General features: G+C 40.8%; 1 protein-coding gene across 7 annotated transcripts in view; it reads right to left on the minus strand.

Moving 5' to 3' along the window:
- ARMC8 (armadillo repeat containing 8) overlaps positions 1–13,941 on the minus strand; it is a 60,980-nt gene that overhangs the window by 18,798 nt on the left and 28,241 nt on the right. For 6 of the 7 annotated variants that reach the window (XM_058812624.1, XM_058812627.1, XM_058812631.1 and 3 more), the window contains 5 exons: positions 8,589–8,681; positions 5,322–5,381; positions 4,049–4,129; positions 2,683–2,758; positions 2,504–2,594 (listed from right to left, as the gene is read on the minus strand). In XM_058812624.1, coding sequence (XP_058668607.1) covers positions 2,504–2,594; positions 2,683–2,758; positions 4,049–4,129; positions 5,322–5,381; positions 8,589–8,681 — 401 coding nt within the window. The remainder of the gene's footprint in view (positions 1–2,503; positions 2,595–2,682; positions 2,759–4,048; positions 4,130–5,321; positions 5,382–8,588; positions 8,682–13,941) is intronic. The other variant, XM_058812626.1, reaches the window with a different exon arrangement.

A 13,941-nucleotide genomic window follows, 5' to 3' on the forward strand; every position in this document is an offset into this window, starting at 1 on the left:
GTGGAGGTTAAAAAATGTAACTGTATTTCATAAAGGTAACTTAAAACTAACATGCCTAGACCCTCAGTTAGGCAGGCTGAAGTTGTCAATCAGAACTGCTCAGCTAAGGAACAGCAATGTGCTCATATAACCATGGTGTGTTTCACCACATCCCTGAGCTCCTTCCAAGGACCCAGAGTGAGTTCTTTCACCTCAGAGGCAGCAACTGATCCTCGTTCTGAGTACATTCACAATCAGAACTCTCTTAATATATTATTTCTCAGAAAGTAAGAGATAAGACTTGAATATTAGCACAGAGATCATGTGCTAAACTTTTACTGCCCAAGCCTTGCAGCTGACAGCAGGAAACTCTTTTTCACACCTGCACTCAGGAGGAAAGCACTCATCCTGCAGCTGCCATTTAGTCTGGTGACAACCTATTTGCCAGGCAAAGTAGCTTTATTTCAGCAATGAAAGAAAGTAATTTTTGACTTCAGGTAACATAGGCTTGGCTTAACTGGAAGCAATTCTGGTGATTTTAGCAGGAAAGGTTACTGCTCCATTTATAGCTGTAGAGCACTTTCCCAAGGGGCATCCTGATCTTCCCTCTGTCCCAACACTGCTGCTCAAGGGAAGGATCTTTGCTCCATTTCAATCAAGAGGTATTACCTTGAGTCTTCCAAGTCTACTTCAATTGCTGAGGGAAAAGAAAGGGAACTTCTTAAAGTAGTCTTGTATGCCAGTTCATATTCAATAGAAATTATAGAGAACATTCAAGAGGAAAAAACCCTCCTAGATCTGCATTCCAAAGAGTGTAATGACAAATCAGAAGAACTGCAGATTAACTGACAAACTGGCAAGGTAGGGGTGAAATCTAATTTACAAGCAGAAAAAAATCTATGACAATTTAAACCTACTACTCTCATTAAGAAAATGGAAGAGAGAGTCTAACTTGGAGGCAATCGGGTAGGAGATGGACCCACAGAAGAAAAAGCAGCAGGGCTTTGCAAACTCGGACTGCTGTAAAATTGAGAGCCCTAAGAAGGATGAGTGCCTGTGGACTAATTGGGAGAAACCCAATCTGAAATTGAAGACTGGTTTGTCTGCCATTTCCCTGCAATTTTCTTTTGCTGCTTTTCACCACATCACTTTCTTTCATGCTTCAAAGATGAGCCAAAGTACTGCAAAGCAACAGCAGAAGATGGTCCCCATTTCCTTCAATCAGCAAAGAACATCAGCAGACCTGGGAATGTCCATCTCAGAACAATTCCAACTCCAGCCTGTCTTTAAGACTTGTCAACTGCTTTATATCTCAAGATTAGTAAAAAAATTGCTTTTAAGTATGTCATTCTCTATGTATTTTCTGACTTCTCAAAGAAACACCTAAATCAATCAGAACTGAGACTGCTACAGTGCAATTAATTTAACTTGCCTTCTTCACTAAAAGTTGCCTAACAAAACCAGTAAAACCAGACTGCTTGGGCCAATTGTGGTTGGAATTGAGGCTGGGAAGTCCCAAGACATACCACCTACATGGAGTGGGATTACCCAAGAACCCCCCTCATAGACATGCACATCACTGAAACTGCTTTCATGCATGAGTTGGGGCATCACGACCTGGCAGCATGAGAAGAGTCACAGATCCTTCCTACCCCACCTGTTCCTCATCCAGAATCAAGAGACTTGTACTGACACAAGTGGCTGTGAAATTGTTTGGTGAACTCTGAGAACTCATTGCTCCTTGTCAAAAAAAGCCATCAAAAACTAAAATAATCATCAAGCAACACATCAGTGACCAAACTCCTGAGTTAAACTTAATTTTAGTGGTTCATACCAATGAGTGATTTTATCTCTTGAACCCCCTGGAGTGATTCGTTTCATTGCTATCAACACAAGAAAAGGAAAATGGTCCTAAAGGGTGTCAATCCCAGCTTATGGAATGAGCATAACCAGGGTGCTGCTATTACAGAACTGGGTCACATCTCATCACTGGGTAGGAAGTCATTATGGATCTGCACACAAATGTGCCCACACCAGCAGGGAAAGCTGAAGTACAAAATTAATTAATAACATTAATTCTGCTGTATGAGCTCATGAAGCCTGAAGAACAATCTGTTTTATTTAAAACAGTTGGGTAGAGGGACTAACTCTGCTCTCCCATTATCTTGATGTAGTTTCCAACACAGCACAGCCACCAAGGATGATAGTTCAGGACTGTGCTCTGCCTGTTCAAAGCAAAACTTATCAAATCTAAGATATGTGTGAAAACCCATATGGCTGAACACACATTCCTCACAAAACTGCTGCCCAGCAATATTTTTCCCTGCTTATGTAGCAAAGAGGGAAAGTTACATTATAAAATGGGGTGAGACCCACTTGTTCAAGGATTCAGATAATGCAAACAATATCTTTAATTATTCCTAAGATTTTACATCCCATATTACTTTGAAACAAGGAAGAAGGGAGCAGTTGAACAGTAAGGATTAAACTCTCTGCTATTTCCCCAGTTCCTGAAGACAATTACCATTTGGCTGACGTGAGCTGCATTTCAATGGGCTTGTCCCTTTGTAACATCTTCACAAAAATCTGTGGTAACAATTCTCCATCAACAGACACTGCAAAGAGAGAGAGCTCCAAGTCATTCTCATTCAGCCAGGCAAAAAGTGAATGTCAAACCAGCAGGAGCAGCAGCATTGCACTCACCATTGACCAGAGTCATGGATACCTGGGGGTTCTCAAAGGCAAGAACTGAGAAGCATTTCAATGCCTGCATTCGGACCTGTGTAAAAACATGATATGAAATATCAACTCTGACTTCAAAGCAAAACTGGGCTACACAGCTGGATAGGCTTGTAGAAAACAATGTCATATAATCAACAAGAAATTGAGATAAAGAATCATGGCAGATGGAAACATCTAACTCAAACCCTGATTTCTGTCATCTCCCTGTTGGAACTATCCTTCTGTAGGGTATGTTGTAAACTCTGAAGAAAACCAGCAAGGTTAAAACTTAGGAACTAAACAGAAAATACTGGTCTTATTTGTAATGCCTCACAAATGTGTTAAAAACAACAGAAGAATAGAAGAATACTATATAACAATGATACTTTTACTTTTCAGGACTCATAAGTACATTAGAGACCCAGAAATATGTACCCTTGAGATTTCTATTTCAAATCCTTCAAAGGTGGGCTTACTGAAATGTCTAAAGAGAGCCATCCAACTGCAGTGATTCCAAACTAATCTTAGAACAAATGTACATTCCAAGTTTTACTGCCATTACACAGCCTCAGGTATCACCTGGATGAAAAGTATGGACAAATTTCTTCATCTTGGCTCCTCCTTCTTCAGTCCAAAGTTTTGATTTAATCAATGTTTCATGGCTGCCTAGTTCCTGAAATCTTTATAACTTCATTTTTGCCACAGGGAAGATAACCATTATCACCTTCCCAGAGCACAGAACCCAGAACAGTTCAGGTATTAATCTTTGACTTGCCCTTATACAGCTGCACATGTTTAAACTGTGTTCTTGTCTTCACAAGTGGAAGGACTGAGAAGGAGCTGACCCTCCTGGCCACCAAGTTACAGGTAAAGTGTGATGTCTCTGAGGTGATGGTCCAGGATAGACTTCCAAAACACAACAGAGAAGGGAGCAGAGACTCAGGAATTCAGGGAGCACAACACACAGGCAGCTGGTGGCCCCCACACATTCCACACCCATCTATTTTTACAGGTAGGACTTCCTTTTCAGGACAGGCCACACTTGCATCTCTTCAGCTTAACTTCTTATTCTCATTTATTGTTCAACAAATTGACCACTTGGGTTGCCAAGTGCCTTCTCCTCTCTGGAGCAATGCTAGGCAGCCCTGTTTTCATTACTGCTGCTTTAACTTCACAGTACAATAGCTCTGGTTTTGACAGAATATGGCAAGTAAAAGCAACTGTTATTCTACAAATACACATCATACCTGTTTATAGCTTTGGTTCACAGCACAGACATGGTTTTTATAATCTCCATTTGAATTCTTTTCATAAACATATGTTAAACAGAGTAGATGAAATGCCTTACTTTGTAGGAGGTGGAGACCAGCAGATGTGCAATGTTCTGAACAGCTCCATGGTTAAATAAGATTGTCTGGTGATCTGGACCCTTCAAAGGAAACATAACACAGGGTTTTTTAAGACAACATGCAAGAGATTTCCACTGTCTGCAATTTATTGTTAAATATTTAACATACATTTCCTAACATTTACTTTGTAATCAGCTGGCATAACAATTTTATTTTTTTATATATATAAACAACTTCAACTTATATCTTTATAGCATTTGTTCTTTTATGGTAATCATTTCCACTCTGTCCTTCAATAGGCAATGACATGAGTTCTCACAAATGAAGAAACATGAATAGAAAACTTCTGTTTCTACTCTTCCTACTGGAAGCAACTGAAAGCTCCTGATTTTCTCTACAAATCACATAAAAGATCAGCAGTCACTAATGTCTTCCTCATTGTTAATATTAAGCATTTTCAACAATTCTAACTGCAAAAGGGAAGAGGTTTCTTCTAAAACTGGTTCCAGACAGAGTGACAGTCCTTTGAGGAGAAATTCACATTTTCCTCCAATTTTTTATTATTTATTATTTTAGTTTCAAGCATGTTTGGCCATAAATTTGGCCAGCCATCACCTATTACTGACTTCAAGATCTAAGTTGGTAATGGCTGACATGTCAGTATTGTTTCCAAAACAACCTTTGGAATTAAACACAAATAATAAATTTTGCAGGAGAAAGGTCTAAGAACTTCTGTAGCATGACAAAGCTTGATAAAATTGAAAAAACAACATGAAATCTCAACACTTGCAGCCCTCAGCAGTCTCTTGCCAAAGCTGATCTGTGACTTGCAAACCTCTGTTTAAAAGTAGGTTCATAGCTCTGGTCATCTCTGCATTAAGCACAGGCTATGCACATTTAAATTCAGCTTACAGGATGCCACAGCATTTATCATCCCTCCATGCATTTCCTTGACTAATCTGCAAGTGAAGAAAGTCTCTTCACTCCTTAATCTCTAGTTCAAACCTGGCTGAGTTAATGGCACCTCTTACACCCTGGCAGGCATCAATGACACATTATCTTCAAATCTGAGATACAGCTGAAATCAGATTCCTCTCACAGTCAAAAGAACATTTTTAGAGTATCTCTTACCTCTAAGAAAAAAGCATAAAATTACTTTCAGATGTAACATATCTGGTGCTTTAAGAGATGCTTCAGCTGCTACTGCCACCAAGAGCTTTCTACCAAAAAATGCAATTAAAACAGCATGGTTGAAGGAGGAAAACCACTTACATTGGCACACAGAAGTGGCTGAGGCAATGAGTTAAAGCCGCAGCTATGCCAGTGGTGGAGCTGAAGAACAGATATTGAAATATGTGAAAAAAATGAGTGAGTTTAAAATAGAAGAAATCATACTGCCCTAGATTTAGTAATTCCCAAGTATTAGTGACTCCTCCATGGGATGCAGGTGGCAGATTCTGTGCAAGCAGGACAGTTGCCTGTACAGAGGTGACACCTGGGTGTATCTGAGCTGCACAAGTGGAAATATTTTGTCTGTACACATTGTGTTTGCACCAACCAGCACAACCAGGGAAGCACTAATCCATAAAGAGGGACAGCTGCAAATATAAAGGTGAAAACTTGAGAATATGATGAAGCATTTCCAAGCAGTTCAGGCCCCAGTTTAACAGCAAGGCTGCCTGGTTTTGTTCCACCTTGGGTACAGTGACAGAGTTCCACTCCTCTGACAGCGACCTTGTTCTCCAAATACAAATGACTGACATATTTCAGGAATAAACATCACTTCTTGCACAATTGTCCATCATGAAATGCCAATTTTCAAGGAAACATTAGGGTAACACAATGTAACAACTCATTCCACAATGACAAGCAGGTACCTAAGTGCCTTTGTCCCTTGAGCAGGGATCCAGCAGCAGCCTAAGGTCACCCAACAAAAGAAGGCCTGGAGGAAGCTGCCTTGATTACAGGCTTTATCCTGGACCCTTCCTAAAACAATAAATTCTACCTGCTCACACCACTTGCTCTAAAAACAAATGAACTGAGACAGAGAGACTCTTAAAAAGTTAATTTTGACTTCCATTTTCACATCCCAGGTACATCAGCCTGATTTCAGTTTACTCATTTGCTTCTATGTTGATAGAATCCTGGCTCTGTATGTTAAGAACTGCATCTGCTCCCCTGTAAATCAACACTTCCCTTGCTCAGGATGGCTCTTCTCCAGGGCAAGGCTCCCCCCCATTGATTTTAACTCTGAATGTGCAGGGAGAAGCAGCAAAAGCAGAAAGCAGCAGCAATATGCTAGGAACCCAAATGATGGATTTCCTAGCTCTAGAGAACTGGTCTGAGCTTTTCCAGGGAAAGGGAAGAGGACAAGGCAGAAACCTGAGAAACCAACAAAAATGCTGGAAAGGCAGAGAAAGAAATGGCTACAGATGTGAGTTGAGAACAGTGCAGGGACAGGGAGGGCAGGAGCTGTGATAAGTCACTGTTAGTTCAATTAATACATCTACTACGATGAGGAAAAAGAGAAGTAAAAGCATCAGTGCTTCTTAGAACATATGCTAAGCCTTACCTACATACAAAGGTTTATTTATAGTAACTTATTGCTTCAGGGGAAAAAGTAAGAAAGGTGTATATATATATATATATATATTCAGTATATATATTTTTTTTATTATAAGAATGTACTTTGCCTCTTCATTGAAGTGAGAAAATCCCCTGCAAATGTGTCTTCATTGTATTAGGTGCATTTTGCTCTGTCTGAAAATACAATCAACTGACATTATAAACCTGAAACCCCAAAACTAAACAAAACAGAAGGAAGGGGACATTTCAGATTTTTGCCGAACAGCTGCATTTGCTTGGGCAAGAGAATGAGTTCTTGATCAATTTAACATTTGTGATGATCTGTTTACTCAACCTCAAATATTTTTCTTTGTTATGCAGCTGTTTATTCTGCAAATGCAACAATTTCCTCACACTCCTACCCATTACCCTGTCTTTCTTGTGCAGCCTGGTTTCTCTCTGTTTACACAGCCAATAACTTATTTCCAAAAACCTGATTTTTTCCAGACATTCACTCTAAAATTTGAGAGAGATTAGGGGTTGGAGGAGGCACTCAAAATGGAATGGTGAGTTCAGAAGACCTTCCTCACTTGTGAAGTGACTGTGCATTTGCACTGTAAACAACATATCAAAATTGCAAGCCACCAGGAATTGCTGGAGCTGCAAGGAAATAACTCCTTTGGAAAAGATGACAATAATTGTTTTCTGTTCTCTCCAAGCCAACAGTTTATATTCCCAGAGCCAACCCCTGATTGTATAAACCAACTCTTTTACCATTCCATAATTAGCCCTGGGTTATTTTTCTTGTAGGCCAACATGGCCTCATTTTTCACCTGTTCAAACTCCTCAGCCTGTTAAGGAGATTTTCAAGGGACACTTAAACAGGAGGTGCCCCACTGCTCCATTTTCATTCCTTAAATACCAAATTTTTTTCCACTATTAGGTATATATGTCAACTTCCATGGTCCAGTGTAGGGTTTTGTCCTCATGTTTTCTTTAATGAGTTCCCTAAATATTAGCAGAGTTATGTCTTTATATACCACTAAATGGATAATTTTCAATTCTCAGTTTCACATAGCAGAGGGAATGCAAAGGGATGAGTGTACATAAGTAACAGTCAAGGCAGAAGAACACAGATACTTAACAAAGGAACAATTCACAGTTCCAGAGGACTCATTGTAAGTGATAAGGTAGAAAGATATTTTTCAAGGTAAATACTTATAAACTCATAAACTTAGGAACTTTCTCATTTGTTAGTACACAATCTGTGATTCTTTAAACTGTTACTAAAAGGGGAAGATGCTGTAAAAAGCTCATTTCCTACCCTGAATTATTTTGATACAGTTATTGTATAACTCACTGGTACAGTAACTCCCAAAAAACTGCAACAATAAAAATAAGTGCTGTGGGGAAACTTTGAATGGGGGAAGGGAAAGACAAAACTATGTTTGGGGTGGGGTTGCAGCTGGTTTTAAATCAGTTTTCTCATATCAACAGAATTGCATTACATAGCAGGAATGAACATGTATCTAGATGAACCTGTAGGTGATACAGCTCAGCTGAGAACAGCATTTCTTTTCCTCTCAACCAATAGCACCTCTTAGAGAACAGTCCCTGTGTTTAAAACAGGTGAAAGCAGCTGCACAACCTCTGCAAAGAGATGCTCACACTATCCTCAGACCTGCAGAGGAAAACCAGAAGTGTTCCAAGATTTATAGTGTTTAAAGTGAAGACTGATGCTTGCCCAGACTGCTGGCTTTGTTTAGCAGCCAAAGCCTATAAACCCCCCATAACTGCATCTTTTCTTGTACTGCAGAGCAGCACATATCAACCCAAATAAATCTGTACCAAATGCAGAGCAGTACTAGCTCAGTCATGACTGCCTCAAAATTCCTGCCACAAAAGGCAGCACACACACAGTTCTTGCAGGCCAGAAACACAAGTTGCATGGAGAACATGAATTGTCTTTCTTACTTTGCAGCAGTGGGAGAAGATCTGACATATGTATTCTTGTGTGTATCGAGACCTACTGAGCAGTGCCATGAGGTGGGAGATAACTGTAGCATCCTGCAAACAAGGAGAAAAGAAGAGAGTGTTAACACTGGATTTCAGCACAGCTTCTTTGCAGTTTGTTGCTTAAAGGAGCACTCCTGATTCTGCACTCAGTCTTCTTCCTTCCACCAAAACTTTTATGGATACAGCACAAGATCATTAAAAGCAGTTCATTAAAAGCTGAAGGCACGAGTGACAGTTCTGAGTCAAATCCCCAAGGAAAATAAATCAAAGGTCAGTGCAATTGGGAAAAAATAGGAATAACAGGAATAAGACTTCTGCAATTTGCCTCCACAATATTTGGGACAAAACCAATAAAAGAATGGTGGGGGGAACATACCAAAATCAAACATGGCCACTGACAGGGATTAGTCCAGGAGCTGCCTTAGTGCTGTCTTCCCACCAGTGTGGCTGACCCAGCTCTTGTCCCAGCTGAGTCCAAGGGAGCAGGGAGGGAACACTAAAATGTGCCCATCCTGGACAGGGCACAGTCCCCTGGAACTGACTCATCATGTCCTTTGTCTGGCAGTCAAACACACACTATAGACACTGCCAGTGTGTGTGACACTGGTGACAGAGAATCCCAAATAAATCAGCAAAAGAAAACCTTTACACTTCAGTGGGAGGTTCCCTAAGCCAAGGCAGGGGGTTGCAACGAGAAGATCTTTAAAGTCCCTTGCAACCCAAACTTTTCCATGATTCTGTGGCAAGTTCTCTTCTTCAAAGACATCCAGTTATTTATCTCTGTGGTAAGGTCCAAAACCATCATGTTCAAAAGCTTTCAGTTACTTTTGCCAGCACATTTTAGTGGCAGGAACTATGGTGATATTAAAAGAAACAATGGGTATTTTAGTTTGGAAAGGGATAAACTAAATTACTTCCATGAGATAAAGGGAGCTGAGCTGAGCAAAGGGAAAGATTGAATGAGCCTTCCTTTCCAAAACACATGTGCTATATTGGCCCAAAAAATCTAAATCAGACTCTGTTTTACCTGCACGATGATGAATTAGAACCCTCTGATTTGAGAGAGGTGAACTGAAATTAGAGCAAAACTTTCCTGCACCTCAGCTCCAGTGAGAGCACTGAAAGCAGCACCAGCCTGACTGTTCAGTGACTGTATCTTCACACAGACACCCTGGTTATGAGAAGTTTTACTTTCCAACTACCTGGGAAATTTCCTACCACTTTTTAATATTGTCAAAATAAACATGTGCCAGTCTCCCCTATTTGCAAAAATGTTTAAGATTATACAAAGCTTTGCAGTATTTATTTAATATCTTTTACTTATGTATATACACAATTATCATACTTATTTTAGGAAGTTCTGCTGCTGACAATCCAGCCCTCCTATTCTCTACAGAAAACAATAGGACAAGAGAGCCAAGAAACACACTGAGCATAAACTCAGCTTGTTTCTACTGCTTGTTTCTGACCAACTGGAAAGGATCAACATGCAACAGCCTCATTTGGCATCTCAGCATTCTACAGCGAGAAAGTTACTTACAAATTACTTTCTCCCAGTTACACCAGCCATATATCCATGGTCATTTCATGTTTATGTGCATAGGAAGACCAAGGGACTACCTATTTCAAGCAACATTTTCAGGGTTTGGCCAACAGCAGCTCCATCTGATCTGCCTTTACAAAGACCCCAGAGGCAAACTTCAGAACCCAAAGGCCAGCAAGGGACTGGTTTGCTTGCAGTGCAATAGGGGACATTGAATCCCAGAATGGGTCAGGATGGAAAAGCCCAAGAGCCACCTGGTCCCACCTCCCTGCTCCAGCAGGGCCATCCCAGAGCACAGGGCACAGCACTCCAGGCTGGAATACCTACAGTGATGGAGACCCCTCACCCTCTCTGGGCTGCCTGTTCCCAACCTCCCTGAGTAAAAGCAACACCAACTGAGAACACATCCAGGATTCCTCTGTCTCTTACTGCATTTGACCCATTAAAACAGATTCTTGTCCTTTTCTGCAGATCTTCAGCAGCTGAAGGCATCAAGCCCCATCAGGTTCAACACAACATTCAGTGCTAAGAGGCTGCTCAGTTACAAAGTTCCCCTGAGACACAACTATCGAGAAGCCAGGAGGAAAGGGAGACAGAAGAAAGACACACCAGGATTCACAAGCAGAAATGTTTTTAGAAAGGAGCTTCAAACTGTAAGATGCAAGACCTGCAATCTCCTGCAGGGAAATCCCTGGCTATGAAACATGAATTATTTCAAAGGATACAAACTGCAACTATTAAAGCAGCACATCTTTGAATAAAATAATTATTCAGTAAACTCTTTTAATCCACACAGATGAATGTGTAACATCTCTCCATCTGTATCTAACACCAGCGAAGGAACCAACAAACACTTATTTCACTGGATCCTCACCAGTGACATCCTTGTACAATGGTCCATTTCACCTAAAAGGTCCAACAGCATTGATCACAGGAGTATTGATCACAGGAGTATTGATCACAGGAGTATTCCAGCTGCTGTTTATAGACTGGAGATTTTTGGTAAAGATCTAAGTGGACAGAAATTGAACCTCAAACTGTTGGGAAGCTCTACAATAGAGCTACAGAAATGGGAATGAAATGGCACATGGTGTTTTGTGTTTTACTGACCAGTGTGGCACCATGACTCAGCAGTGAATTCTTGGATGGGAAGGCTTTCCTATTGGATGATGAAAACCATTTTCATTTAGCATTTATAAGACAGGGCTGTTCTGCCACCAAACAATGTGGCAGGGTACTTGTGGTGCCACTGTCACCCCAACAATGTCACTGTACATATGATATAAGAGTTAATGAATCCTTGTAAACAACACAGTGACAGTCCCCTGAAATTCTGCCAATACACAAAAATGTGTATTATTAGGTATTTTGGACTATACATTTAAGAAGCAATTCTTTATAGACATTTTTTATACACTTTCTCATTATGTTCCATCAAATCTGAAGTGTTGTGAGTATGAAAAGATTAAAGAACTCTTGGAAAGTTCCAAGAGGGCTTCATTAATGTGTTTTTAAGAAAATTGTTCATTCTACTCTACAATTTTGCTAAAATATCCAACTTGTAAAATAATTTTGGCATGTTGATCAGAGAAGAACCTAGAAAGAGCTAAGGGATGTGTGGACATAAGTGACTTCCAACTAAATGCAAACGTGATTAGGTGTCAAATGTGAGGCTACATAATTTCACTTTTAGTCAGTACTGGTATCTAAGTAACAAAGGCTCTTTCTAGCAACCCTAGTGAGATTGAGTCTACACTCATTAGCTACAGTTAAAACAATGAGATTAACAAATGCATTAAAATGTTGTCTGCTAACAAAGTAGCTCCAGGCAATTTAGGACAAATACCTCTATATCATATATATTGTAACAAAGTTATTGTCCATACAAACAGAATTCAGAAAGAATTAACAGTTATACCTCCCTGCTTGGATCCAAATACTTAATTTCTTCATATTCCTTTTTAACACAAAATTTGTAAAGACCTATTCTTAAAACACTTATTTTTAATTGAGGGTTGCTATGCTATTCCCCAAGTCAGAGCATTGAAATGCTTCTATCCACCCAAATAACTTGAATTCAAGCTCTATAAGCTAGAATTGCTTCTTTTACAACTCTCATTTTTAGGAAGCATTTTGGACTGGAGAACATTCAGCCTTGCTCCTGGCTCAGCCACCACAAACAGCCAGAAGGAAAGAAGGAATAAGGCATGAGAGGCTGACCCAGATTCCTGCCTTAGGAACTGTGGATCACTGAGCTGTGGTGGAGCACGTGCACACTTGGCAGTGCAGGCTCATTGCTCATTAAACACCTGGTTATTAATCACTCTAAGATACCCTGATCCTCTCAGGTGTGCCTCCTCCCTTTACCAAGCCTGGCCAATACCAGGTGACGTCAGGTTTTTCATCCCAAACCTGCCCAGGAAGCAGGAATGCCTTTCACTCATCATTCTTAAAGACTGAGACTTCTCAAACTGATTCCTCACTCTCTCTACAGGACAGTCTCATCCTGCTGCAGTGCCTTCACTCTCCAAACTCCTGTAAGGACAGGACTCCCAGCAGGGAATGCACCTCCTCCTGCAAGGCCAGCACTGCAGCCACAGACAACAAGCTCCCACTGGAATTGTATCTGGGTCCCACTGAGGATGGAAAATAGAATCACAACTGAGAACATCTGTCAGGAAATATGCAGAATGCTTTCAGGGGCTGGAAACACTTCTGCCATTCCTTTGTTATCAATAAGGTATCAGGAGTTGAAGTAACAGGAACTTGGTCAAACTGGATTTGCTTTAGTGCTTCCATCTACTCAGCAAGCCAAAACACACCCAGCTATGGTGAACTGGCTGGTTTGCATGCACAATAATCATGGAATTTAAAGAAGTCTGAACATATGTCTGCACCTCAACAGATCTCTCCCCCTGAACTCCATGTCATCCCTCATTTCCAAGTGCAGCACAGTCACTACATGGGTCTCAGCACCAAAGCCTGCATGCTGCCTGTGCAGGAAGCCTCCATTAACAAGGATTCCTCTGGCACAGCAGGTCTGGCTATAATTTGGTGTCACAGCTCAGCATCAGACCCTAAAAACCTGCTCTTTCTGAGAGCTCAGTGTTCATCCAGCTCAATGGATGGATCTGCACATTTTCTCAGTATAAACCCAAAGTTTCTACAGGAAACTGCCCAAATGTTTCCAACTCTGAAGAACTATTTTATCCTTGGAACTGAACAGAATTAATCACACAAAACTGGCAGCAGTTTATCCTTCAGGCTTCTGTCCATAAGAAAAGGCTCAAGAGGAAAGGTGCAGTTCTGACACCCAGCACTCCTGCTGGGAGAAATATTCCCATTACTGTGGGTGATGTGCACCTGTTACAAACAGAAAGGAATGTTTTAAGCTGCACTCTTTAAAGCACTTGTATATCCTGGATTTTAACAGAGAGGTCTTCTGAAACCTCTAGAATAACTGCAACACTCTTGCAGATGTTAAGCTAACTCCCAACACCTTGTCTTGGAAACAGTCCTGCCTAAGGTTAGAGAGAGCATCCTCTCTGCAGTCAAATCATGAAAAATTCTGGGAAAGTTTCCATGTTACACACAACTCAAGATCCAACTTTCCAGAAGCTTTCTCCAGAACTGCTGGCCTGGAATGAAAAGCCATTGACAAACTTGGTCTCCTACCTTTCAAAACAGGACCTGAAAAGGGCAGAACTTGAGAGACCTTCAAGTGCTGCAGCTGCACAGAGATGGTGACAGTCTCCTGGAGCTGCTGGG

Source organism: Ammospiza caudacuta, chromosome 11, assembly GCF_027887145.1.
Source record: "Ammospiza caudacuta isolate bAmmCau1 chromosome 11, bAmmCau1.pri, whole genome shotgun sequence".
Classification (NCBI taxonomy): Eukaryota; Metazoa; Chordata; class Aves; order Passeriformes; family Passerellidae; genus Ammospiza; species Ammospiza caudacuta.